At 40.1% G+C, this 27,891-nt stretch overlaps 1 protein-coding gene across 1 annotated transcript in view; it reads left to right on the forward strand.

Moving 5' to 3' along the window:
• Nucleotides 1–27,891, forward strand: part of LOC108799880 (aminopeptidase N-like) — a 36,985-nt gene that overhangs the window by 4,404 nt on the left and 4,690 nt on the right. The window contains exons 4-18 of the mRNA XM_018571817.1: nt 802–931; nt 1,775–1,929; nt 3,116–3,229; nt 5,529–5,672; nt 7,397–7,462; nt 10,226–10,291; nt 11,622–11,797; nt 15,256–15,332; nt 15,639–15,772; nt 16,689–16,744; nt 18,061–18,208; nt 21,424–21,515; nt 23,138–23,245; nt 24,843–25,010; nt 26,190–26,330. Coding sequence (XP_018427319.1) covers nt 802–931; nt 1,775–1,929; nt 3,116–3,229; nt 5,529–5,672; nt 7,397–7,462; nt 10,226–10,291; nt 11,622–11,797; nt 15,256–15,332; nt 15,639–15,772; nt 16,689–16,744; nt 18,061–18,208; nt 21,424–21,515; nt 23,138–23,245; nt 24,843–25,010; nt 26,190–26,330 — 1,775 coding nt within the window. The remainder of the gene's footprint in view (nt 1–801; nt 932–1,774; nt 1,930–3,115; nt 3,230–5,528; nt 5,673–7,396; nt 7,463–10,225; nt 10,292–11,621; nt 11,798–15,255; nt 15,333–15,638; nt 15,773–16,688; nt 16,745–18,060; nt 18,209–21,423; nt 21,516–23,137; nt 23,246–24,842; nt 25,011–26,189; nt 26,331–27,891) is intronic.

A 27,891-nucleotide genomic window follows, 5' to 3' on the forward strand; every position in this document is an offset into this window, starting at 1 on the left:
ATATATATATACATATACACTATTGGTTGTTGATCTAATGGCTTCAGCACAGTTTTAAACACTGACCCAGAACAGGCACACAGATCAAGAAAGCCACAGTGAAGTAAGAACTGCTGATCTGCACACTTGTTCTGCACCAGTGACTCAGAAAATATTGAAACCATTGATTCAGCGGAACCGATAGACAACTAGCAGTTGCAGAACAAGAGGTCAGCCAAGGCAACCTTCATGTCTGCTGAATGCGTGTATCCTGTAAAGTAAAACTATAATGCTTTTTGGTCAATTTCTTTGATTTGATTTTAATGCATACACCTAAAAACAACAACATTGAAAAAATTGTAATTATTTGTATAAAATATTTATTGTACAAGTAAACACTTAAAGTGGAACTACACCCTCCTACCCTTTACAGCCAAGGAAGATACCAAAGGTTAAAATAAAGAAAACATATGCAACACTAAAGGGTCTAGTTACCAATGCTTTCCCTCAAGATTCACAGAACTTAAACCCAAGATTCGCACATTTTGCTTATAGAATATTATGTGCAAAATCTGTAAATGTTGGGTGATTGTTCTGTAAATGTTGTGTGAAAACATTGATAAATGGACCTCTAAATCTTCCCTTTAACGCACAAGAAGCTGTAAAACTATTTGGAATAACTGCATTGACTGCTGGCATCTCTCTGACAACTCCCATACTATACTTGTTATGATTTTGCTTATGTTTTCACAATATATACAGTAGAGCAATAAGTACCTTCAGTAGTTCGACATAATGGTAATATTTAGTGTTTTTTTATAGGTTAAAATTTGGGGACGGAAAAAAGCTGTTGAAGATCAGAAGCAAGCAGAGTATGCACTAAGTGTTTCAAAGCCAATTCTGGAATTTTTCGAGAAATATTATAAGGTTCCTTACCCTTTGCTAAAATCAGGTGTGTGGTTGCTGACCATCTTGTGCCCTTTGTTCTATTGTACACGGTTTTATTCTAGACTAGACATTAAAGTTTAGTTTAGTTACGAATGGAAATTCGGATGAAACTTCATGAATTTGGACTTTCGGATGTTTGGACCCGAAACCCGAAAGAATTAAACATCCAAAACTAAAGACATTTTTTCCCAGCGTACATGTCTGTTCTAGACTGTTACAAATGATCTATCCATCTATCGAGCATTTCCTTCTCTGTGCACATGGAAGGCAGATTTCTTAAAGAAGACATTACAGCATGTAAGAAAAATTGCTAAAAATGGAAAATAAGTTAGGTGGGAAAATTAGTTATACAGTTATGGTGGCAAAAAGGTTAACTCAGCATGACGCTTGATGACCACTTTCAAAGGAAAAGAACAGAGACCACTTGTAGGGTTATATTTGTAAGCTGACTTCATTTGCCTGGATATATGACATAACCTAATGTGGTTTCAAAGTGTATATAATGTTTGATTGTGTATAAAAGTGGAAAACCTGAAGTGACTCTGAACTCAGTAGTTAAACCTTAAAAATGCATTCAAGTACCTTAACTATTGACAAAAATGTATCTTATTTGTATATCACTCAGATGTATATCCTCAAATCATCTCTGAATTGGTGACACTGTGCTTCCCTCTGTGTTGTAAAGTAGCCACCGCTCCAAGCTCACTCTCATGATAAACTATAATCCCTGAGTTTCGTGTCACTTTAATTCACCAGACGATCACAGCTTCAAGACAGGTCTGTCTCAGTCTGCATCAGAAAACTGTGCAAAGACATCTACAGTTTAACAATCTCTTCTGTCCTGCAGACCAGGTAGCTTTGCCTGACTTCAGTGCTGGAGCCATGGAGAACTGGGGGCTGGTAACATACCGAGAAACTGCTCTTTTTTGGGACCAAAGGCAGTCTTCCATCGGCAACAAGGACAGAGTGGTCACAGTCATAGCTCATGAACTTGCTCATCAGGTGCTTTCACCATCTATTCTTTAAAATAATAGCAACTATACAAACATTTGATATACAGAAGTAGCTCAATGCTATCAAATAAGTATAAATAAAATATAAAATCTTGATGAAGAAATTCAGTCTAAAGAGGAGCATTTTCATAATTTCTATTTCCTGATTGCTTCAGTTCCTGAAGAGTGAATAGCTACTAACATGCAAATTAGCTGATCTCATAAACCAACCAGAATAATTACTGGGAGATTTGCTCTGTCTGTGCCATTGCCCACAAGTGATTGCAAGCATATTTCAAATTCTTGGCATGTGTATGACTGCTAGAGAAATGGGGACAAAGAAAACAGCATTTTTCTTTGTTTGGGATTCTTGAAGTTTTCTGAAACTGAAATGAGTTTATGGTATTTGGTCAATTCATATGCAGACAATGCTTAGTAGAGTCTTGTCTGCAAAGTTTTATGCCGATGGCCCACCCCCCTCTGCCATTCACAGAGATCATATTACTATTATACCACAATCCATTGCACTTTGTAAATAGGCGGTGGACATTCTGTCATACAACTGCCTTTCTCCATTCCCAAATTATTATGCATTATGAAATAATAGTAATAAAAGATGAGGGAATAAGGGAGAGAACAGTGCAGGGGGGCTAGGTGCACAGCTTTGCAGACTCACAGCTCCAGAAGGCATCCACTGAGAGCAATATCTGGTAGCTGTGAAGGTGGCACTGAGGGGAAGATTTTACAAGAAGCAGAAGCCTGCAGCCAATGGGATACAACACCAGTAGCCGTGCAGGCATAGCATCAGGACCTAGGATTCTTTATGACCCCTTGGTTTGATCTTTGCTAGCTGCACACCTCAGAGTAACACATGTCACCTATATTTGCATAAGCTGGAGAGCGCTACACTGCACAGAACAATGTGGATTCCCCTGGTTCTCACTTCTCAATTGATAGACAGCTACATTTAGTAAAACAAGTAACACATAGTTGATAAAACAGTAGGAGAGAGGGAGGTATAGGGTGTGGATAGATCCACTCTAATACATACCCCATACCAGGGACAGAAGGTAATTACTTCGGATGTTAGCATATACATATAAAATATTGATATAACAGAAGCTAACACAGATTTGCAAGTGTGCAAATACACTCTATATTCCATTGCTAATGTTAGTATTCTGTCTCCGTTTTAGTGGTTTGGGAACCTTGTGACAATACGATGGTGGAATGACCTTTGGCTGAATGAAGGTTTTGCCTCTTATGTGGAATATCTGGGAGCGGATTTTGCAGAACCCACTTGGAATATAGTATGTGGGACATTTTGTTCTTTTTTGACAATGAATACATATAAATGATGTAATAAGGGCAGAGATGAAAAGAATGGCTGATTTTGCTAGGGACCAAACAACCCTAGACTATAAACTTGGATAATCAAAACCTTACAACTAGTCATGGTTCAAATCCTTCATTGCAGTTATAACATATGGTATTATTTATCTATTCCCTTTCAACTCCAACTGATTAGACTTTTTGTTTCTTATTAATTCTACTGAAATTAGAATAGTGACCATTATCTAATCAAATAGAGAATTGTGCAGAATATGTATTGACATATGACATATTGACATGTGTATTGACAAGAAAACACATACATGCAATCATGATAATTGTTTAAATATATACTGTAAGATATAAGTTATATGTTATATTACAGTATAATAACATTAAAAAGAAAAAAAGGTTCCAATTTACTCATGAATTCCATGGCAACCAACCACATTCTAAGCGACAAGTGACTGTCTGTTATGTACAAAACATTATGTGCTGCCTCCCTCTGGGGTGAGTGATGTAAGAAAGCAAACAGTGTATACATATCAAACTATATGGATGTCAGCATGCTCTATTAGTAGTCAACAAGTAGTCAGTGCTTTATTAAAGTGTTCATCAGGACAAGATTAAAAGAAAACATATTCAGTTCATCTCTCTAGTACATGCATATTTACCTATTTTTTGTAGTTTTACAATTGCTGCAAGTACAGAAAAATATCTGTTGACCTGCCAGAAATCCAACAAGTTCCTAACTGCCTGTAGTGAGCTTTTAACAGGGTGCGTCTGCTGCTCTGAAATCACAAGCAATGTTGTCACGTCTCTTCTGGACAACAGAACAACTCATCCCTGTCATACTTCCCAGCTGTCTCTTTTGGAACCAAGTCATTCTGTCACCCTACTCCTCAGTTTTCATTTTTTTGGACTGGTGTGCAGATATAGAAGAAAAGGTTCTATGTAACTACCTTAGATTGTAAGCTCCTTAAATGGTAGGGGCTGATGTGAATGTGCAATTATGTAAAGTGCTGCGTAAATTGTCGGCGCTATATAAATACTTGTAATAAATAAATAAAACTAACAAAAGTGTAATTCTGCACTAAAACCTTTATCTTATCTCTTAAATATTGTGTTTGCTATTTCGAAAAACCAGTATAAAGGAAACGTAATGAGGAACAAGAAAAAAAAACAATTCTGGATTTAACCAATCAGTTTTTGGCATATAAATTCTTAATGGTCAACATAATGTGGCATGGAAGAGATGTGTCCATTGTCTAAATACATTGTGCTGGAAGGTGACCTGCTTTCTCATCTCAGAAAGTTAGAAGGTATGATATGTTTTTGAGAAGAAGAGGAGGTATGTGTTCTTTAGTCCCGCATAAGAGAACTGGCCGGAGCTGACAACATTACTTGAGATTTCAGTGCAGCCGAGGCACTGTGTTGTCAGCTAAATACAGGAAGTTAGGAGCACACTAGATTTCTGATAGATCCAGATAGGTGTTTATCTGTACATAGGGAAATGTGCATGCCTTGGAGAGATGTACTTCATGTGTGTGATTTTGTCCAGATTTACAGGTGAAACTCGAATAATTAGAATATAGTGCAAAAGTAATTGCAGTAATTGCTGCAAAAGGGGCCCAAACCAAGTACTGAGTACATATGCATGCTTGTACTTTTCAGAGGTCCGATGTTGTTCTATGTACAATCCTTGTTTTATTGATTGCATGTAATAATCTACTTTTTTGAGGTTGTGGATTTGGGGTTCTTGGGGTTTTCATGAGCTGTAAGCCATAATCATCACAATTATGACAAATCACAGCTTGAACTATCTTGCTTTGCATGTAATGAGTCTATCTCATATATTAGTTTCACCTTTTAAGTTGCATTAGTGAAATAAATTAACTTTGCACGATATTCTAATTATTCGAGTTTCACCTGTATGTTCTACAATGCAAAATGTACTGTATAAAGTGAGAATTGCACATTATTTGTGCATTAGTGAAAATTTTATTTTGCCAGGGCTTTTTTTATCCAATCATTAAATATTCATTCATGTGCAGGAAAAGTGCAACGATCATTACAAAGAGTGAAAATTACTCATCTAGTCATTCAGTTATCCATAGAGGATACTATTAAGATTGAATGTATAGTCTTGCCAATACCTTTACATTGAAAACCATACCGAAGAACCATATTGACTGATGCAGGAACTGAGATATTCGTTTGCCAATAGAATAAGTAAAATCATTTCACATATATTTTTATATGCACTTTATTTTACAGAAAGACCTGATAGTACTGTATGATGTACATAGAGTGATGGCAGTCGATGCCTTGGCTTCTTCCCACCCTCTTACATCAAAAGAAGATGAAGTGAATTCCCCAGCAGAAATAAGTGAACAATTTGATTCCATTGCTTACAGCAAGGTGAGTGTTCTCTGTCTGCCAACTGGTCTTATGTAAGGATGATAAACAACGTTCCACTAATACTATAACCCCACCTCACCGATTCAGTACACAACGGTGGTTATTCACAAAGCTGCTGATTGGCTATTCACTTCAGCCTTGTAAGGCTGAAATCAGCCTTACATCGGCTGCCTTCGGTCAGCCGTTCGGCTGAGCTGAAGTGCAGAGGAAGCTCCGGCAGCTCACTCGCTGCCATTTGCCCCTATTCTCATAGGGGCCGAGCGGCAGTGAGTGAACAGCCAAATGCCGCTGAGCCGCATTCGGCTCTGCTATTCTGCTCGGTACCTCCGAGATACCAAGCAGAATAGAAAAAGAGTGAAATGAGTGGGGAAAAAAAGTTGAAAAATCATTTAAAAAATTTAAATAAATAGGAAAATTAGAAAAGAATTAAAATAGTTTCAAGAAAAGAAAAAAAAAAGAAAATTACAAATAATTTAAAAAAAAACACCGGCAAAAATGACGGCAAAAGAAAAACAATTGGGCGGAGCTAGTAGTGACAGCTAGCTTCACCCAACTGTTTCCTATTGGCCGGCACCTGCCAGAGTCTTCTAGCAGGTCCCAGCCAATAAATAACAACTGGGTGGAGCCGGCTGTGACGTCATGGCCGACTCCACCCAGTTGTTGTCGTTTAATGACAGATCAGCGTCCCCAGGTCATTTGGGGACGCTGATCTGTCATTACAACTGGGCCGAGGTAACCGTGAGATCACGGCTGGCTCCGCCTAGCTGTCATTTGCATGTAGATCGGTTGGCTTCAGCTGACCTTTCTCCACACTTCGGCTGTCTCTTTGGCTCAGTCGAGCCGAAGCATAAGCCTTTGGCTCGGCTGAGCCACCCGGCTGCCTTAGTCTACTGTACGGGCTATAGCGAATAGCCCGTACAGCAGCCCTTCGGTTCAGTCAGAGGTGGCCGAAGAGAGCTGAAGGATCAGCCGAAGCTATGGCTGGATCCTTCGGCTCTTTAGTGAATAACCCCCAACATTTTCTTATATAGAGGAGGTAAACTCAGCCAACACTACCAACACAAAGGAAGCAAAGACTGATGAAATCAAAGAAAACACTCTGAAGGTCACCTATTCAACCACTGCAAAAATGTTCCCAGCATCCACAACAACGTTCTTTTTGTATCACCTTATGCATCATGTAATTAGTGAATGGACTTTTGTCTATAAGTCAGTTTAGTGTGATTGATAGTTATCTTGCTTAAACCTCAATACAAATGTTTTGATTGCTGGCTAGCCAGGTTACATTCTAGCTTCTTATAGTTGTTAGGGACTCCAGTAAAAAGATATCCACACTTTTCCCAGGTCCAGCCAACTTTCAGGACCATCATAACATCTAATATTTGTTTCACACTCCCGCCATGGATTCCTCCAATGCAGAAAAATAAAGATGGGAGTTAATTTCTAATTGAGTGACCCCTTCATTATGGCCTTATCAAAAGTGGAGACAAAAATTACTCTACAGTAATGTCACCATCCTAGTGCCCAGTATAGGAAGCTGACAGGTGATTACACCAACCAGTGTCCACAATTTGCAGAAATATGCATTTTCAATGGAGTTGGGCTTTATCATCATAACCATGATAATAACAACAGTAGTAATAATAATAATAATAACAACAATCCTATGTGTCATGCTTTCTTCTAAACTTGTATATACACCTCGTATAATCTGTTTTGTGCAGGGTGCATCAGTTATTAGAATGTTGTCCTCATTTCTCACTGAAGAGCTTTTTGTGGAAGGACTGGCTGTAAGTATCTCCTGACTATAACCAGTCATTACAATGTATATAATCAGTGCTAAAGTAAAGGTGCAGAGACATTCCCATAGCTGTTCAAAACTGAACACATAATAGTTGCTCATCAGCATTTACTCTGTTTTAGGAATGCAAATTTTATTATGCAGCCAAGGAAAGCCATAGACAGGCAAATATCAAGAGAGCAATGAGTAGGAAGGTGTGCACCCCTGAATTAACAAATTGATGGAACATTAGGCCCCACGTGACCATAACAATGGCACATACTCAGTATTTTTGTATTTTGATCCTTTCTATTCTCTCACCAGATAGGAAAATCTCCTTAAACCACAAAGCACTTCTGAGATGTCACTTCTTTTGCATGAGAGATAACAGGATGTCAAACAAAATCTCACCAGTAAAGCGGGCCATATACTATTAGACTACATATGGAAATGGTTCTTAGGAGCAGGGAATAATAGGAAATAGTCTTCCAAAGGACTAAATCTATTATCGTCAGCTTTAAAAAAGGATAGTTTGCTTTTCTAAAAGTACAAAATATAAAAGCCTACATATGAGATATTTAATATCTCATTGGTTTTGGGGTCAGAATTTTTTTTTCATGTAGTTTACCTGGGATTAGGGTTTTGAGGGTTCAGTAACTTTTTTGTTTATTGAATTTGATGGACTTTTTTAACCTATGTTTTGCTATTTAACTTTATACTTTATAACTGCTTTACATATAACACAGAAAAAATAGAGAGAGGAGAAACAGCCAGGAGAGACGGCCAGGAGAGAGAGAGGAGAGACGGCCAGGAGAGAGAGAGGAGAGGCGGCCAGGAGAGCGGGAGAGGAGAGACGGCCAGGAGAGCGGGAGAGGAAAGACAGCCAGGAGAGTGAGAGAGGACATACATCCAGGAGAGCGAGTGAGAAGAGACAGTCAGGGGAGAGGGTGGAGAGCGAGGAGAGACAGCCAGGAGAGAGCGAGAAGAGGCAGCCAGAATAGAGTGAGAAGAGACAGCCAGGAGAGAGAGCGAGGAGAGACAGCCAGGGGAGAGAGCGAGGAGAGACAGCCAGGAGAGAGAGCGAGATGAGACAGCCAGGAGAGAGAGCGAGAGGAGACAGAAAGGAAAGAAAGAGGGGAGAGCGCAAAGCGAGACAGCTAGGAGAGAGAGCGAGGAGAGACAGACAGGAGAGCGAGAGACAGGATATTCAATATCCTGGTGGGAAGCTGTGCGGGGTCTTAGGGCTGTACATGGTCTCAGGTGAGCTGTGCAGGTGTCAGTATCGGTGCAGTAGCATCCCTAGTGAATTATAAAAGTGCACTGCGCTTTATAGACCAACTACACATACAATCTAATAATAATCTACATGTGTAATAAATGTATAAATACGCAGAATCACCCTATGGTGAATAAATACAATATATAGTGAACAAATACCTAATATGTATTATTTACCATAGGGTGATTCTGCATATTTCTGTATTTATTTCACATGTAGATTATCATTAAATTACATATGTAGTTGGTCTCTATAGCGCAGTGCACATTTATAATTCATGTTTTTTAGGTGTTATATACACTTTTTAGCATGGTAGCTTGGGGGTTTGTTGTGCAATAGCACAGATCCTGTTTGTAATATTATCTATAGGTGCATCCCTAGTATTGAGAGCCCAGTAAGCTTTGCTGCAGCCATAGAACTTGATAATTACATTTTCTTTAAAAATTCTAAATCCTGCTTCAGCAGCATAGATTGAACTAGAGAAGCAATGTCAGGAACCTGCTCTGCATATGTATGTATAACACAGAGTATATGTATCTGTTGCATACATATACTGTGGCATATATGGGCACTTACTGGATATGAAGGTCTGGAGAGGGGAGGGGACACAGCGTGGGTGACATCTCAGGGCACGGTGCGGGCTCCCAGCAGGGCCCCAGACAACACAGGAGAGCGGAGTACGGAGAGCAGGGGGTGGGGCCGGGTTGATAGTGGGCGGAGCCCGGAGCCACGTCTATGCTGCTGTATGTAGCCTCCTGTCTGTAGATCACTGATGCTGTGTACACAGACGGGGCTGGTGCAAGCCTAATTGCCTACACAGGTGAGGCTGCCAGCCCTGCACGTGTTTACCTTATGTTGGCTGAAGGGGCAGCTGTTTTTGGCCCCACAACAATGATTGGGCCCTGGGCAGCTGCCCCTTTTGCCCTGCGTTAAAGACGGCCCTGCATGTCAGTGGCACAGTAATGAAGGTGAAATCTGCCAGTGCTGACACCTATTCTGGTTTCAACTGTCCATGTCTCCAGGACAGAAAGTGAAGACAAATCTCCCTAATGGGACACATTTTTTACTATGGATATACAGTATGTAGAATGTGCAACATGTAGGTGTGGATGAAATACTGTATGTGTCCATAATGACAGCGGCTTTAAATGTCTATTCATGCCATTGTCACTGAGAGCCCAGAACAGCTTTAAACCATCTGATTAAGAACATTTTCAAAAACATAAGTAATATTCATGTCTGATTTTTCACTGTTACCCTGGGGTAGGTGATATTTACTGTGCTATATGAATCTGCATCACTTGATATTTATCATTTATTTTTAAGTATTTAAATGATTCATAATAAAAGATGTAGGTTTTAAAAAGATACACTATCTGATGTTATACAAGCTACCTTAAAAGTTCCATATAGACTCATTTTCTATCAGTTATTCATGTCATTCACCTACACAAAAACAAATACAGGAAAACATTGTTGTATTTTGTTTTCTAGAGCTATTTGAAAGCTTTTCAATATTCCAATACAGTATATGCTGACCTATGGGATCACCTACAGATGGTAATTTAACTAACTTACTTAAAAACTTAAGAATTAATTGTGTATATTTTATGTGTAACACTTGGTACCTATAGAAGGGGCTACAAATATAGGCTAAAAATATCAGTTTCAGAATTAACTAACAGCAAGCATGCACACATCAGTGTTCGTAAAGTCACTAAACAGACATAAGATTCGGTATTATAGCTAACACCCCTGCAATTTATACTCTTAATAATACATACAACACACACAACAATGCAAGGGTATTAATACAAACTACATATAGATAATTCTCCAGAAAAAGAAATTAGGCTACTCTTCGGGAGTGCCACAGAGATACATAAACAGAAAGAAATATACACTTAGTATGGCTGAGTACTGTTAAGGCTCCAGAATATGTATCCAGACTGTGAGGCATCACTTCAAGTCTGCCAATGCACAGAATAAAGTGTGAAGCCATGGTCATGATGTCAAGCAAAATTACACCATAAGGTGGCATATGCTACCTGTGATTTTGCACTTAACATATTCTAACAGACATAAGTACAAAGCACACCCATTTGCCTTCAGAGAAGGATAGATAAAGCAGCTCCCCTTAATACAATTGGTTGTGCTAAACAAATATATGTAGAAAAAACTATTAAGTTGATTATAGTTACCTGCCTCTATTTCCCTTGCCTCCCCAGTCTCACTGCTCTGCCCTCCACAGGTTAAAAGCCCCTGCTGCCATTAAAAAAAAAAAAAAACAAGTAATTTTCAGCCGCCCTTTTCATTACTCTCTGCTGGACCATCAATGACGTCTGCACCTGATCTTACGCATGTGCTGTAGCAGATCAGGCCCAGTTTGTTATCGTGTAGACGTTGTCATGGCGTTAGCCAATACACCATATTTGGGGAAAAATGCCTTTTGCCCAGGATCTTGCAATTTGCAAATGAGATCCCTGGAAGGGAATGATAATGTAGCCTTCTCAGGGGGCACCTGTGAAGCCCTGGCTACATCACTAGTGCCTCTGAAGACCAGGACCAACACTACTACATTTTACCTTAAACATGGTTATAGTTCAGAATGCATGTTTTTTTTTAGCTGTGGGGGGAAGTTTTTGCTTTAAACCAAAAGCTGCATACTCCTGCATTGTGTCAATAGAAAATTGATGTGTTACGCCAGGTTAGCTTAATGAGAGCTTCATATACCCTCCAATTGTCGTAATTTCAGAAGGTGACAAGTGCCTGCTCACTTCTCCATTGCCTTTCTCATTCTCACTGGTTTGTCTCTCTTTATTTGTGATGAAAACCCAGCTTGTTACATTATACAGCATCAATAACAGAGTCTTATTTTATTTATTTTTAGGCTGTAGATAAACAGAACAATGTAACACTTCCTGATAGTGTTAGCGCCATCATGGACACCTGGGTCTTACAGATGGGTTTCCCTGTGGTAACAATAAATACAGCAACAGGTTCTTTAGACCAGAAGCACTTCCTTCAAGATCCAGACTCAGTCGTCACTCGTCCATCACCATTTAAGTAAGCTGATGCGGTATTGAAATAATAGACTAATACATGAGTTAGGTTTTAGAATAATGAATTACTCATCTGGAATATGCAGTTCAGTTTTGGGCACCAGTTCACAAAAAGGATGTTGTGGAACTGGAGAAAGTGCAGCAAGGGGCGACCAAACTTATAAGAGGCATGAAGGAGCTCAGCTATGAGGAACGATTAGCTGACCTGAATTTGTTCTCTCTGGAGAAGAGGCGATTAAGGGGGGACATGATCACCATGTATAAATACATAAATGGTCCATATAAAGAACATTGGTGCCAAATTATTAACTTTAAGGTCACTGCAAAGGACAAGGGGGCACTCTTTGCGTCTGGAGGAAAAGAGGTTTAACCTTTGCATACAGAAAGGATTCTTCACGGTTAGAGCTGTGAAAATGTGGAACAGACTTCCCCAGGAGCTAGTTCTAGCTAGCTCGGTTAAAGTGACATTAAACCCTCAGATTTTTTAACATAAAACAATACTGTAATGTGTGCTTTACTGTAATCCATGGTTGTTTCCCTTCTCTTTGCTGCTCTTCCTTTTAAATCTGTATCTGTTCTCATGCTGGGCAGAACTTCTGTTTTGCAGCAGACTGCCTTGTCTCTGAAATGGATACATGGTGTCTGTGTGTAGGTTTGCAACCTGAGCCAGCACTACAGGAAGAGGCACTCAGCTGCAAAGGGAAGTTCTCCCCAAGCATGAGAAGACATGAGGATTTAAAAGGAAGAGCAGCAAAGAGAAGGGAAACAACCATGGATTACAGTAAGGCACACATTACAGTATTGGTTTATGTTAAAAAATCTGAGGGTTTAATGTCACTTTAATTGTTTTAAAAAACATCTGGATGTATTCCTAAATGCACAGAATATTACTGGATATTGAGTTCTTAGAGGTATATTAAGCATCAGAGATTGTTGATCCAGGGAATATCCGATTGCCATGCTTTATAGGGTTTTTTTTTGCCCTCCTCATTGGGTAATTGTGGGCATAGTGTTCTGTTTAGGCTTTTCTTCTTCTTTTTTTTCCTCTTCTTTGTATCTCTATAGGTTGGACTCGATGGACTTGTGTCTTTTTTCAACCTGACTAACTATGTAATTACAGAAATGTTTAGAAGAACAAAAAACAGAAAGCTTGAAGAATGTATCATGCTGAAAGCAAACTTGTCACACAAGGCTAGCAAGAACGGTTGTAGAGCAGGATGAGATACAACAGGAATCACATAGCAGGAGTCTCTCTCCGGGTGTGTGGTTGTCTGTTTCTTATCACTCTAGATTTTTTTTTCAGTTCTTTAAGATTTTTTTGAAAAATGGCTGCGTCCATAGGTGATGGGATATGCCTCTTAGGCCTTCTCTGCTGCTTCCTGTAGATCGTTTGCGGATCTTTGAGCTTTAGGCTACTTATACAGTGATGAGGCTTTATTGCCTGTCTGTATATATGTATATAACATGGAGGTGTACTGTATATTTATATTTTGGTTTCTGTACAGTTTATACTTTGTTTATGTTTTTTACTTTTGTATAAACGTTGCTTGATTCTTTTAATAAAAGATTATCAGGAATCACATATACCAGAAAATACATGCTGTCATTAACAAGTAATGGCCAGTGGCAAATATATACCCTTTGTTTAACCCCTTCATGACTGAGGCCCTTTTTTCCATTTTTGCACCCATGTTATATTCCACAATACCAGTGATTTTAAATTAACATTGAAAGTCCACTGCTGACTGCACAATTGCTTTGTAAGGCTCTCAGTTCTTTCAGCAACTGAATTTTTGGTTAAACTATTCCTCAAACCCCCATTAAAGGTGCTCATATAATTATATCTAAAAAGTACCAGGAATTGAGCTTATTCTGTGGGGAACACTGGGACCCAATGCCAAGCACTTCATGGCTAACGGTCAGTATTCTGGCTATGGGTGTGTATTAGACGAAAAACACAGGTCTCCACATGCCAAGCACAGCAAACACATTAGAGATCCCCTGTTTAACATCAATATGACAACTGCTGTGGTAGGAGAGGCACATGTGGCAGCAATGGGTAGAATGATGGTTTCTCAACTCCAGTCCTTAAGTACCCTAACAGTTTCAAGTCTTCAGGGTTTCCTTCAGATGAAACAGCTGTGACATATTTAGCTAAAAATGTGAATGAAATCATATGTGGAGGAAAACTTGAAAAAAGTGCTGGGGATAAGTGAGGACTAGAGTGGTATTAATTATTCAAATGAGTCAGTCACACAGCAATAACATTTTCTTAGTGGAAGCATACATACCGTTGTAAATAAGGTAAAAAAAAAAACCCCAATAAAGATAAATAAAATGTAATACCTGTAAAGAAATTATACATACGGACATAACACATGCACAAGCAGGTAGACAAAGAGAATACTATACAGTTACACACTCTAAGCCCTCGTTCACACCTGAACGTTTTGTAGCGCGTTCTACGCTCGACGAACGCTCTACAAAACGCTCAAAAATATAAATCCCATTGTATTCAATGGTCTCATTCCCACCTTGACTTGACATAACTGCCTTCTGGACATTCCAGGTAGAGGTATATCTTAGGGGCACTTCTGAGATTAAAAGATAAGTTCACCTTTTGCAAAAATTAAAGAAACACATAATTAATAATATATATAAAAAAATGCCTTGCCTTAATATATGCATTCAAGCCTGGAAAGCATTGCAATTGTGATCAGAGCAGCAAAGCTCAGGCTTCTGCACATTCTCTCCCAAACAGAGCTCATACTGAGGTACGGAGTTTCAGTTAGGAGAGATGGGGAAGGACGACTGGACTTCAAATTGCAATAAATCACCTCATACAGCATCCAGCCATCCTCGCTCTAGGTAGATACAGGAATATGAGCAGCTCTACCTAGAGTGAGGACGGCTGGATTCTGTATGAGGTGATTTAATGCAGTTTGAATAACAGCTTCTAATGCCAAGGGTGTACTTATTTTTCCATCGTACACCATTACATCTATTAATATTTTTGTTGAATAAATGGTTGTAATTTCAAATTTTTCTTGTGTTTGTATTCAAGGTAAGGTGTATCACCTTTATCTGTAGGCATGGTTTGAACAGAGACCCAATGTTTGCCTGTTCAAATATGTTGGAATGGGAAACACTTTCTTTGGGATGTATTTTCACCATATATTAGAGCATCCAGCAGAGGAAGCTTTTGTTAATCAATAAGAGTATATGAAGATTATACAGCTCAAAATCTGACTAGTCATATCACTACTGAGATCCCACATAGCAGTTAGATTATATCCTCACCCACCTAGAAGTGGGTAATCAGTATTAGGTGATGCTATTTTTTAAATAGGGTTAGCAGACAGGAAGTCACTCATGTGCAGGATAATTTGAAAATCTCCACATAAAACTTAGGTTTTAGTTTACAAGGTATTTAATAGTTTTGTTGTTTTAAATCCGTTTCAGCTACACCTGGAAAGTACCTATTTCATATCTTAGAAGTGATGGACACAAAGGAAATTTGTGGCTTCAACAGAGATCAGGTATGTAATACAGTATATTCCTTAATTAATGTGGCAAGTACCATTACAGCTGTTGCAAAACACAGGTCAAAACAGCACACATGCAGCTCAAGGCAACACGTTGGTGTGGATGGGCTCTATTAAAAACAATAGATTTTCTTATGCCTATGCATAGTTTGACATTACAGCCAGCATAAATTAGTCCTAAATTAGTCCTTAAGGTGTGGTGTCAGTCCCCTGAATTTTTTTAAATAAAAGTGCAATCATAATACTGCTTTACTTTACATTGCAACATAAAGTTTGATTTGCATTTCTCCTGCATTCTAGGCACACATGAAGAATTTAAGGTCTATGGAAATGACTGGGTTCTGGTTAACCTTAATGTCACTGGATACTACAGGGTTAACTATGATGACAGAAATTGGGACAGACTTCTGCATCAGTTGAACAATGACATATCAGTAGGTAGACGGCATTCTTATTGTGGTAGCCAAAATGAGTTTACTCAATAGGTTTGATTTACTAAATTAATAGAGACTGTTCACTTTTCCAAAGACCAACAAAATAGTTTATTGTGTTTCATTTTATTTTGTTTCTAAAGCCTGCCTGATTGTTCCCTCCAATTTATAAGATTCAGTGTGGAAATATTAACATTTAATATGGAAAGGAATAAAGAAAAATAGTGAAAAGTAGACAAACTGGTGAAACTAAAACACAAGAATCAAAAATGTTACACCTTCCGGATCAAAGGTTCCTAGACCAGCTTCTGTCTTATAAAGGTGTATCATGATCATGATGATGATGAATTATTATTATTCAACTTTTTGGGCTTTGCTGTGTCCACGTGTTAAGTTAGTGGCACCCTCTCAGTGTTAGTAACTTCTGTACTTATAATATATTTGAAAATAGATATTAGATAAGTGTGCCAATGTCTTTAAGTAGGTTTTATTGTGCTATTCCACTGCCCCTAAAGGTACCATATACCGAAAAATTTCTGTATGCTCCATTTGCACTATCGGAGGTTTCCTTTTTCAGTTGACATTGATATCCACAAAACATTCTCCACGTGCAGCTCTGGCACATGCTTTATTATTTTAGCAGCAATCAAATAAACTTTTCTGAAATGTTTCAACCTAGTTTTGATCAATGTCTCTGTAGGTGGTGCTGATCTTTTGTAGATGTTGTCCTTCATACATGGATATGTACTTGATTAAACTGTTCAGATCATGCGACGGTTTGACTCCATGTATTGTAATCTGGCACCATTACAAGTGATAGTACAGCTGTCACTTGAAATGGTGTTGCTATGCAGGTGTACATTTCCAGAGCATGTATAAAACACTCAAGAAAAGCATTTTATCTCATTTTGCTTTGCAGGCAATTCCTGTCATCAATCGTGCTCAGATCATCGATGATGCCTTTAATTTAGCCAGGTCAGTTATAAAGCTTCACAATTTGTGTGGAATGTGCTGTGCTTAAGGTTGTCATCCACCCTCTAGCATTCCAATTCTAAAATTTGCCATTGAGACATCAGATCTACATTCTTTTTCCTTCCGTTGGCTGTTCTTCTTTGGCAGCTGCAGATGCTACTGTGAAGAAAGGAATGACAGTACCTAACGGTGTAGAAAAATCAGTGTAGGGAAAGATACACTGGGGGACATTTATTAATTTGGTCGCACAGAAAGGCAATGCTACACAGGAGCAGTGGGACAGATGGTGTAGATTTACTGCAAGGTTAGATCTTTATTCTGAAGAAGCACTGGAATAGAATGAAACCTGTCCTCGACCACTTCCTAATTGTATGTCTGTTTAGAGTAAAAATCTGCCTCATCCACAGTGATAAATCTGTCTCAGTCCTTTGCAATTCTGATACAGTTGGCTGCCCAGAATTACTGGCATACAGGTTAAAAATACACAGGAAAACTGTTGCATATACTTTGCAAAAAAGTGAGGCTGCCCAATTGGTGTCCAACTAATTTGCTTGATAAAGATCCCCCACCGGGAGCAACAAACAGAAAAGGGTCTGTACTAGGGACATTTGAAAGAGGGGTGCATTTAAATATAAAGTGCATACAGGAAAAGCACAGAAGAGGAAAGTGGACCAACATGGGTTTATAAGGAGATTACAGGAGAGGCAGTGAGGTTTAATTCAAAATATTATTAAGTACTGTTATAACTTTTATCCTCAGCACTGCTCCCTAGTAGTGTACTGACTATGCTTGCAGCTCTCCTGCTGCCTGTCCTTATTCCCACTTCACTCTGACACGTTAGTGGTCGGCTTTTATGCTATAACGCGCAAACAGACTCCTAAAGTCCCTACTTCTCTATTTGTTCTGGGTCTGGGTTAGCCTTACACCCAAGCAACTAGTGTTTTCAGAAGGAGAAGTCAGAAACGGCGGCCTCCATGTTTTTCCATGACAGTTTTCGTCAAAAAAAGTTTTTTTTTTTCTAAACCTTTACTATTTACCAAGCACAAACATTTAAATCCCATTATTTAATCCATGCCTGTTTACCATGCCCATTTCCACTACGCTACACCTAGTTTTCACATGTCACTTGCCATTTACCACACAATAATCCACTGTCTGGCTGTGAAAAAGGCCTTGCCCTCATTTCCTCTGGTGGGTCCCAGGACCCAACTTTGATAATACTGTGTAACACAACTAAGCTTTTATGCTTTTAGAACATTTGCCAAATGTATATATTTTAGAGATTGTGATTTATGTATTCTAATTGTTTTGTATTTTAGAGCTAAATATGTAAGCACAACAAGAGCACTTGAAACCACCACATTCCTATCCAAGGAGGTTGAGTACATGCCTTGGGCGGCAGCAATTAGCAGTCTTAGCTACTTTGTACAGGTGTTTGATCGCACAGAGGTGTATGGACCAATGAAGGTAAACAGCCATCTACTTATGTCAATTCTTATGACACCATTTTAGTTACTGCACTTTTTTTTCCTCTGATATCTAGTAAAATGTTTAGTGTACCTCTTATCTATTCCATACAAATGCACTTGCTTCATCTTCATAAGGAGGGAGAAGGCATTGAATGGTGACTGAACTATAGCCAAGAAAAATGTTCAACATTTTCCTCAATTAGGAGATTAGAATTAATTCTTTCTTTTATGGGTATGATGTATTCGCCATGTAGAGTGGGAACTGTTCAGCAGGTCACGTACTATAGAAACAGCCACTCTACAAAAAATAGATTAAAGTCAAAGGTGCCACAACAGTTACTGCAAACTAGGGAGTCCATTCAAGAGCAACTGTAAAAACACTGTGCACCCAAAACACCACACACTCCAGATTGACTGCAGCCCCCTGCCAAATCTCCATACATCCAATATTTCAAAAATATTGGAACTATAATCCTTAGACATGGCATGGTAAAAATTGGTCAACATCAGGATAGTATGTGAATGTAACCAGGTAGAAAAGGCTAAAATGTGGGAACCCCCAGCTCCCTGGAGTCTCACCTCGTACCATAATCACTAAGATAGGAGAAGAAGGGGGAAGAGATGAAGGAGGGTTAGGAGAAGGAGTAGACGGAGTAGGAGGTAGAAAAGGGGGAGGAAGAGGTCACATTATTAATGCTCAGAATGTACAACCTCCATGAGGCAGCACTTCTACTTCTCCTTTAGGCTTGCTTGTCTTCTCTTTTTTTCAACAGCCCTTTTTTGGGGAAAGGCAGTAGAATATCCCACCTCCAGTTGCTGCTGCCTGCCCTTCCCACTGCATTGTGGAAGGACGGGTGACCTATGGCCATATGTTTTTCCCTGCAGATATGCTTCTGGTGCCCTGACTCTAATTAAATAAATAAATAAAAATTAAAAATACAACCAGCTGCTGAGAATATTATGCTGGCAAAGGAAAGGAAATTTAGATGTGCCTAGCCTCTGCTGTGTGCAGTCCAACCACTGTATCATTACCAAAATCACAGAAAAAAATGAAATACAAATTAAATAATAAAAAAAATATTAAAAACAAAAAATGTTAGTGGGAATATGCCACCTGAGGGAACCCAGGCCAGAAAATGTTATCTAGATTACATGAGAGAAGAGATTGGATAAAGTGAGGCTTAGACCGCCAGCGATAGGAGGTGGTTATAATGCAGCTCCAGATGGCAGCTGATGTCTGCTGTACACTATGATATTTCTCTGCTCGCCTCTCCCACTCCTGCCTCTCCTTTAGGGATGTTCTATTAATAAAAATGTATCTTATTTGTGAATCACTCAGCTGTAGATACTCAAATTATCTCTGAATTGGTGCTGACACTGTCCTTCCTTCTGGAGGGTGGCTACTTTTGCTCCCCATGGTCCTGTGTGTTTTGTAAAGTAGCCACCGTTCCAAGCTCACTCTTGTGATGTACTACAATCAACTTGTTTCTATTGAGATTGTAGTCCAATTTAAGTTTTCTGCCTTTTTATCTCTTAGTGGTCCAGTATAAATTAAAAATTTTAAACTTAAAAAGTGAACTTGCTACCTTCAGGTCTAACCAGTGCTGAATGCTGGTGTAGCTGGGTAGCGGCTGTACCCATCTTTGCAAGTGTCCTTGCATAGACTTGTATTGCAGAGAAAGAGAGGTGGGTGAGTCAGGCCAGGTCTGTTACTGAGTGATGATAACTATGAGCCCTAGTTCCAACACTGGTGCCTACTGGGCTGCATAGTCACATTTATACACTTTGTACAGCTGCTGTAACAGGAAAGTGGAAGTAGGGCTATGAAAATTGAGGTTGTTAAATGCCCTAAGGTGAAAAAACTCTGTATCCAAGTATATGCTTTAATCAATTCTACGCTGGTCTGTAATCCCTGTTACATAACCATATACAAAGTGTCTGGAAACGCCACTGAATCCTGATTACTTACATTTGTATAGCCACAAAACAGACCATAGCAAGGTTGTGGAAGACTCCTACCTTTAGCCTTAACAAAGTAAATACAGATTACGGGCACTATGGCTAATGAATATTTATCCACAATTCTGGCTGACTCTCATGATAAGTTTTTAAAAACTTGGTAGCCCTGGATCTTATATACTAGCCCCAAGAACTGCAGTGCCTTCCTCACAAACCTCCTGAACTACCCTTCTTATGCCTTAGGTTGCCACGCCTTGACCTTCTGCTTTCTTTGGTCTTATCTTCTTTTGTTCTCCTCTTCTTTCTTTACTACCTAACTCCCTTATGCCTCTCCCTTTCTTAGCCCTAATACTCCCCCCAACATCTAACCCACCTCTCCTCTTGGGAACTTCAGCCCATTTCTCGGTTGATCGCTCCACCTTAGAATGACACAGTTGTCACATAACCAACCTATCTGAAAAACAATTCTGGCATTTAGAATATAAATAGGTTAAAAATTAATGAATGCCAGAAAAGCCCTCTGTCTCCAGTACGTTACTCCATATCAGGTTCACCCTGACCTACTTATTTTACAATTTCTTAACACATTATGTTATAGACCAGGTATGTCCACTCTTTATTCTGGCTGCTGCATCAGCCCATTCTGCCACTGCTGATCCCACAAGCTCTTTCTATTTTGTTGGAAACCAATACAAACTTTTTTTTAGGTTTGAACATTTGCATCAGGAGTTTCCCAGAGTGCTACCAATGTCACAGACATTTATATCAAGTTGTTCTCTTTCAGATGCAGATATATGCAATTAAATACCTCCTTAGACACTGCCTGTGCAGCCAGTATGGCCACTTGGTGAATTGGCAGAATCCACAGGCAGCTTAACTCTTCAATATCTGTTCAGAAACAGAAGTTGAATCCAATGTGGTTTTACTTCAGATAAGTGCATTGCAGAGGATGTTTTTCCAGTCTTTTGATGTGTAAGAAGACAATGACGTTCCTAAGTGCTGTCTCTGCTTGAAAAGTGATACCAACTTTTCAACAAGGTAAGACAGGGGTTGTCTAGCTAGGGACTGTACCAACTAGCACCAACAGGATGAGGGGAGTAACAGGGGCAAACATAACAAAGGCAAAACCGTAATAGTCAGGCTGCTGTGCAGCACACAAGCAAACCCTCATCCCCAACTCCTGAAATCAGTAAATCAGTTCATATCACATAAGATATGGTCAGCATAAACTAAACATGTAATGTTTTCCTACAGGCCTACATGAGACAGCAAGTTGAACCATTGTTTTTGTACTTTAAGAACAAGACAAATAACTTTACTCAGAGAATGCCAACTTTAACAGAACAGTAAGTAAAATACGATATATATATAATTTAATGATAGTTTTAGTTTGTGCTCGAGGCAGACAGTGCAGTGCATGTGTGCTTCAGAGAGATCCCTTCTCTAACTTAATAAATTGCAGGTAAAAGTACCAGAAATCAAGTATTTTAAATATTTATGAGTGTTTTTCCTTTCCATAAATTATGTATAATTCACTTGCAATGTGCCTTTGAACTCGGTGGAAAATTTGACTACTACTAGCACAGCACCCTCCCTCCTTGCACATCATAACCCTCTCTTCTTCTGGGAGTATCTAATTACTCTCAGTGCTGCCCCAGCTCCTCTGCCCCTTTACCTCCTTACATAACCTTCTCTGTAGCTGCCAGGGGAGGAGTAAAGGTAAATACTTGAGTGAAAGCTCCAAGTCTGCTGGTGTTGCTGACATCACATCCATGACGTTGGCACCGTATATCAGTCTCAGGGCTTTTAGCTGTCTACACATGGGAGGCTTTTTCAGGTAACAACAAAAATGTAAATGCACATATAACATTATGGGAAGATTTTGGTTACAATAAATGGTCTGGTGACAGGGTATCAGTTTAACACAGTTTAACTCATATTGGGATCAGTGATGAAAATCTGTAAGCAGGTATAGGGATATGCTTTCATATTCATTGGAATATAGATATATACTTGAATTTACCAGGCAGTTTTTTGGGCACATTCACATAGCTGCATTTTGGTCCATAGCGTTTAGCTGTGTAAACTAAAACAAATCTGTGTTCATGGTCTGCATCTGACTGTGCGAATGTTTACATGACTAACACCTAAATAGACATGGCCATATGCCGCCTAGTGAATTCAGGGCCAGGTGATATGTACACATAAACAATGTGTAGGCACCAGTGCAGGCATGGAATGACCTTGGCCTTCTGTCATTCAGAATGACTGAATGTCAAAGTAATTCTGCACCTGCACTGTGGCTGATGCATACACATTGTTGATGTTTAAATCTTGCCCATGGACATGAATGAGCCATGCACTAGGCAGCAGCACTGACACAGGTGCAGAATGACTGAAAGCCAAGGTCCTTCTGTGCCTGATTGAGTCATTCACTAGGCAGCAGTGGCAACACTGGTGCAGAATGACCTTGGCTTTCAGTCATTCTGAATGAATGTCTTTGTACATAGCACACATCTCAACTTATACGGACATAAGTGGGTGTATGTCTGTATAAGTTGGAATGCACTACGGACCACTTTTTACACAGGATATTGGTGTCAGCCTTCTGCCAGCAAGATCCTACGTATGCTTGTGCAAGAGGCCTTACTCATTCTTAGGTGGAATTTCATGTAGGGTAGTAGGTCTGCTCTCTGCTCCTCTCCAAGACCTGCAATGGTGGAACGTTCTGAGTCTGACATAAATGGCATATCAGAGTTCAGCTTTCATTTTAAGATGTGAAAATCAGAACAGGGATCGGTTTACTATGGGAAACACATATCATTTTCCATTCAAAAATTCTAACACATTGCTGCCACCATTATTAGTGCTTTTGGAATCTCATACATGACCCAAATGTTTAACCATTCACAGTAGTGGAAATGTTTTAATGAATATTTTACTATTTTTTTAAATCATTTTTCTACAGGTACAGTGAAATAAACGCAGTCAGCACAGCCTGTGCTTTTGGCATCTCAGAATGTAGAGAATTAGCAACCCGGCAATTCAGAGATTGGATGGAAACTAATGTAAATAAGTATGTATTTTTACCAGGGGTTTAACTAGAAATTGCAGGGCCCCATAGCAACATTTTGTATGGGCCCCCTCCCCAGCAAACCACGCATGGGCTTGATGTGAACGGGCCTAACACTGCCACACCAATAGAGGCTGGGGAAATGGGGGTTATAAATTGTAACCCCACTTTTCCCAGCTTCCCTGGGGTGGCAGGATTATTTTAAGTTATAAATACACTGCCACATTATAGAAGTGCAATTAACCCTCTTTCCCGAGTTTCTTTAGTGTGGCAGTGTAATTATAGCTTAAAATAACACTGCTCCTCTCAGACTGGGATGACTTCATTCACAAAGACTTGTCTGTGAACCATAAATCTGACCTGAACTCATTTATTCTAGCCACCACAGGCCGACCGCTGATAAGCAGGGGATCCTCTCCCCCACCCCCTTCACCAACCCAAGTGACTTAGATCTATTACACCCAAAGACCTCTGAAGCTATGTCCCCAATCATATACGAGAACTGTATTTACTGCTAATTTATTACATCGTTATTCTGGTTATCGATTTATAGATTTGTTTTATTACACTTAATCCTATCCTATCTCTGAGATCCATCTCTGGATCTATTTCATACATGCGATTTCAAATATTTGACTTATATTTGTAAGTTTTATTCTAACAAATCAACATTATGTCTTTCTCGCATAAGACGCACACCCTGTATCTAATGTTGTAAATCTGTCAACAGTTTATACGCATTTCCTATGTTTGTTCATGCATATTTTTCAATAAACAATTTTGCTAAAAAAAATAAATAAATAACACTGCCACACCAGTGAAGCTAGGGAAAGTGGGGTTACAAATTATAACCCCCATTTCCCCAGCTTTCCTTGATGTTAGTGTAGAGATTACAACATTGCAGCCATCCAATAACCTGCCATTTACCATTTATTTGCCCCAGCTCACCGTCCCCTTTAGAAAAGTGTACCAGTACCTTCCTGCTCTGTCTCCATCTCTGTCTCAGTCTCCTTCTGCTTGGCTCGGCTGCTGCTGGCTTTGACGTCAGAGCCGAAGAGTAGATCACTCTACTGCTGCGCTGTTACACTAAGCTGGTTGACAGGAGGCAGAGGCACAACAAATAAACAGTGGTGCGTGAGCACGGAACTAAGAAAAAGAAGTACCTCAGCCCTGCTCCTGACTGGGCTCACCTTTTTTTTTTTCTTATTTTAGAAAAAAACAGTGTTTAGGTCTTCTAAGAATGTTAGGGGGGACCCCTGATGTTAAAAAAATGTGTGGTGTTCCCCTACAGATTCATACCAGACCCTTCAGATGCAGATGAGCCCCCCTTCCCCCAGACCCTCACAACCACCGGGCTAGGTTTGTAGGGAAGAGGCCCTTTTCCTCATTCTCATGTGGACAAGGCGCTTTTCCACGGGGTTCCCCCTAATAGAAATCAGCTTACTCTTTACACTTTGAACGTCGCAGCTTTCAATTTTAAAATAGGCAGGATGTAGAATCATTGATCTGACATTACTGTAAGGTGGAATGGCCACATGCGAATATAAATCTAGTACTGATGCTAAAACTATAACTCAACCTCATTTGTGTGTATCCACAGTATTCATCCAAACCTGAGATACACCATCTACTGCAATGCAATAGCAAGAGGAGGAGAAGAAGAGTGGAACTTTGCATGGCAAGAATTTAAAAAGACAGACAATGCACAGGAAGCAGATAAACTGAGAGCAAGCCTGGGCTGTAGCAAGGAACCCTGGATCCTTAATAGGTAAGAATTCAATTAGCATATTCTCAACAATATTTGACAATATTTTACTGCACCAAAATGTATAGTTATTATGCTAATGCCCCCTTAGCTGATTTTTTAATCAACGTCCACCATACCTGTGACTATGTGAAAATCTGAACATTCAGATGCTGGGAACCAACGTGTAAGATCAGGTCATTGATATAACAGCAAAATTAGATGACCCCTGACCTCCTGAGACAAAGCCTGCACAATGGACTACAATCTTATGTTTAGTTTACTAATTTGTATTAAGATTGTAGTCCATCACAGGAGCGAGCTTGGAGTAATGACTACTCTACAAAATACACAGGGACAATGAGGACAAAAGTAGCCATCTTCTAGAAGGAAGGACCTTATCAGCACCAATTAGGGGTTGATTTGCGGATCTACAGCTGAGTAATACACAAATAAAGCATTTTTGTTAATAGTTGAGGTACTTGAATGCATTTTTAGGGTTTAACTCCTGGCATTAGTGTCACTTTTAGGGTTCGTTCACACCATAGGGCAGTGCGCTCCGGTCAGAATCGGACCGGAACGCATTGCGGCCGGCTCACTTTTTTGCCGGGCTGGAGGGGGCATGGCGGGCCATTGAAGTGAATGGCACTATAGCCACGCCCTGCGGCCGCACGGGATCGCAAGGCACATTGTGCCTGCAGTGCGTTCCGGTGCGATCAAAATGCTGCAAGCACTATTTTGATCACACCGGAACGCACTGCAGGAACAATGTGCCTTGCGATCCCTTGTGGGCGATCGCATTGTAGCCACAGGGTGTGGCTACGGTGCCAATCACTTCAATGGCCCACCACGCCCCCTCCAGCCCGGCAAAAAAGTGAGCGGACGCAATGCGGGCAGTGCGTTCCGGTCCGATTCTGACCGGAACGCACTGCCCTATGATGTGAACAACAGTACAGTATGTACGCAACAACATTGCATATTTAAGGAGGTGTTGGGAGGGAAGGACGATCTTTTACAATATTGTGACTGATCATCTAGTTATAGTGTTATAAAAATGGAGTAGCCTGTCTACAAGAGAGAACCAAGCAAGGATCTACGATAAAGTTTGGAAAAATGCTGTAACGTATAACGAGAACCTAGAAGAGATTATTTTTAAATTTGTTTTAACAAAACTGGAGATTCATTGTAATTGTACTTTTTCAGGCTGTTAGAGTATGCAGTGGATACCACAAAAATTCGTAGACAAGACTCTATTTCCACAATTTTAAATGTTGCTGGCAATGTGGTTGGTCAGAGTCTTGCCTGGGACTTTGTCAGAGGCCACTGGAAAACATTTCTTGAAAGGTAAGTGTTCCAACCTTGCTGTAAAGAAGGAAGGTACTTTGTGTGTGAATTTCTCTAAGAAACAATAGTAAAACATGTAATAGGATTTCCCATACATGAGAGAACAATGATGCTAGTGGAGTTCTACAACCCTGGTGGAATAGAGTCAGTCTGCTGAAAGTAATTGAGGAAAAGCATAAGAAGAAAAAACATGCTTTTAAAGATACAAATTTACTGTTTACTGCAAAATAATTCAAGAAGTGGGGTAAGAAGTATGCTTGTTCTGACTGGACTAGTAAAAAGGCATTTAAAGCTCAACTAGGGTTGCCACCTTTTCTTCAGGCCAAACCCGAACACTATAGCGCGTCGCGGCGATTTGTTTGTACAGTATACACTATGCATGTATTTTGTAAATAAATGACATTGGAGTTAATCACAACTTGCCAGCGTGCCGCAGATATGCATTCTGTAGATAAGACACAAGTGTACAAAGCAGCACCCATATACATTGCCGCAGTTCTTACCAAAAAAGCCAAAAGTAACGGGTGCCGGTAATGACTACGGATGGCGCTGCTCACAACAGAACAACAATACAGATGTCTCCAGCACACCGGCACCAAGATCAACACCCCAGAACGCAGGGAGGCTTTATATAGACAATCCCTCGCGGTTCCGGGCACGGGACATTGCGGTAGATGTGCGGGCTGGTGGAAACAAGGCCTTAAGTAGAACACCACACATACGTTTTATTTGTTTTGTGTGCGAGTATTAAAATATAACACATAAGATCTGTGTCCCCAACCTTCATTTCCTATTGTGTCACCTATAAAGAAATAGTGTCAGGTTTTGTTCCCCTGCCTGTATCCTTGATGTGTACTATTGCACATAAAAGATGCCCCCACAAAACATTTTTGGGGGGGGCATGTTTAATGGGCAATACTGATCCCCCCTTTCCAATTAATATTGCATTTGATCAAAATGTATTAACTTCACCCCTCCGTGTTTTTTTTCCCCTCGATACCCTCTTACCTTTTTCACTGGAGTTATCCACAATAAATATACTCACTGTTCTGTTGTAATCTACTGCTCCACAGCCACATGCCAGGTCCCATGCTGCTATTTACTTATGTCATCAGGAGCTGGTTGTCCCTTCCTGGTACTTGAAGCCAACACCCTGATGATGCGTGCAGGTCATCCTCAGTCCAGCCGCAGGTCCACCTTCTACCAGCGCAGGTTCACCCTCCTACAGCTGCCAGCAAGTTGTGTGACGAAATCGCTGCTCTCCACAACCCCTGCTAGCCGGCTGGCTGCCGGAGAAAGATCCGTCCCTCACGGCTCCCTCTCTCCCTGATGTCACTTCCTCCTACAGCCACGGAGGAGAGACACAGGAGAGGGAGAGTCGAGGGACGGGAAACAGCGCCACCCGGTGTCCGCCGCAAGTCATGCTAGTATGCGGCATAGTACCGTTTGAATGATGTGCCCGGGCGGGAGGTGGGCACAGACCCGGGCACATGATTGCAAACCCGTACTGCCCGGGTGAAACCCGGACAGGCGGCAACCCTAAGCTCAACGTCAGACAGGC

The sequence above is a fragment of the Nanorana parkeri genome, unplaced genomic scaffold (assembly GCF_000935625.1).
Source record: "Nanorana parkeri isolate BGI_ZX_2015 unplaced genomic scaffold, ASM93562v1 scaffold42, whole genome shotgun sequence".
Lineage (NCBI taxonomy): Eukaryota > Metazoa > Chordata > Amphibia > Anura > Dicroglossidae > Nanorana > Nanorana parkeri.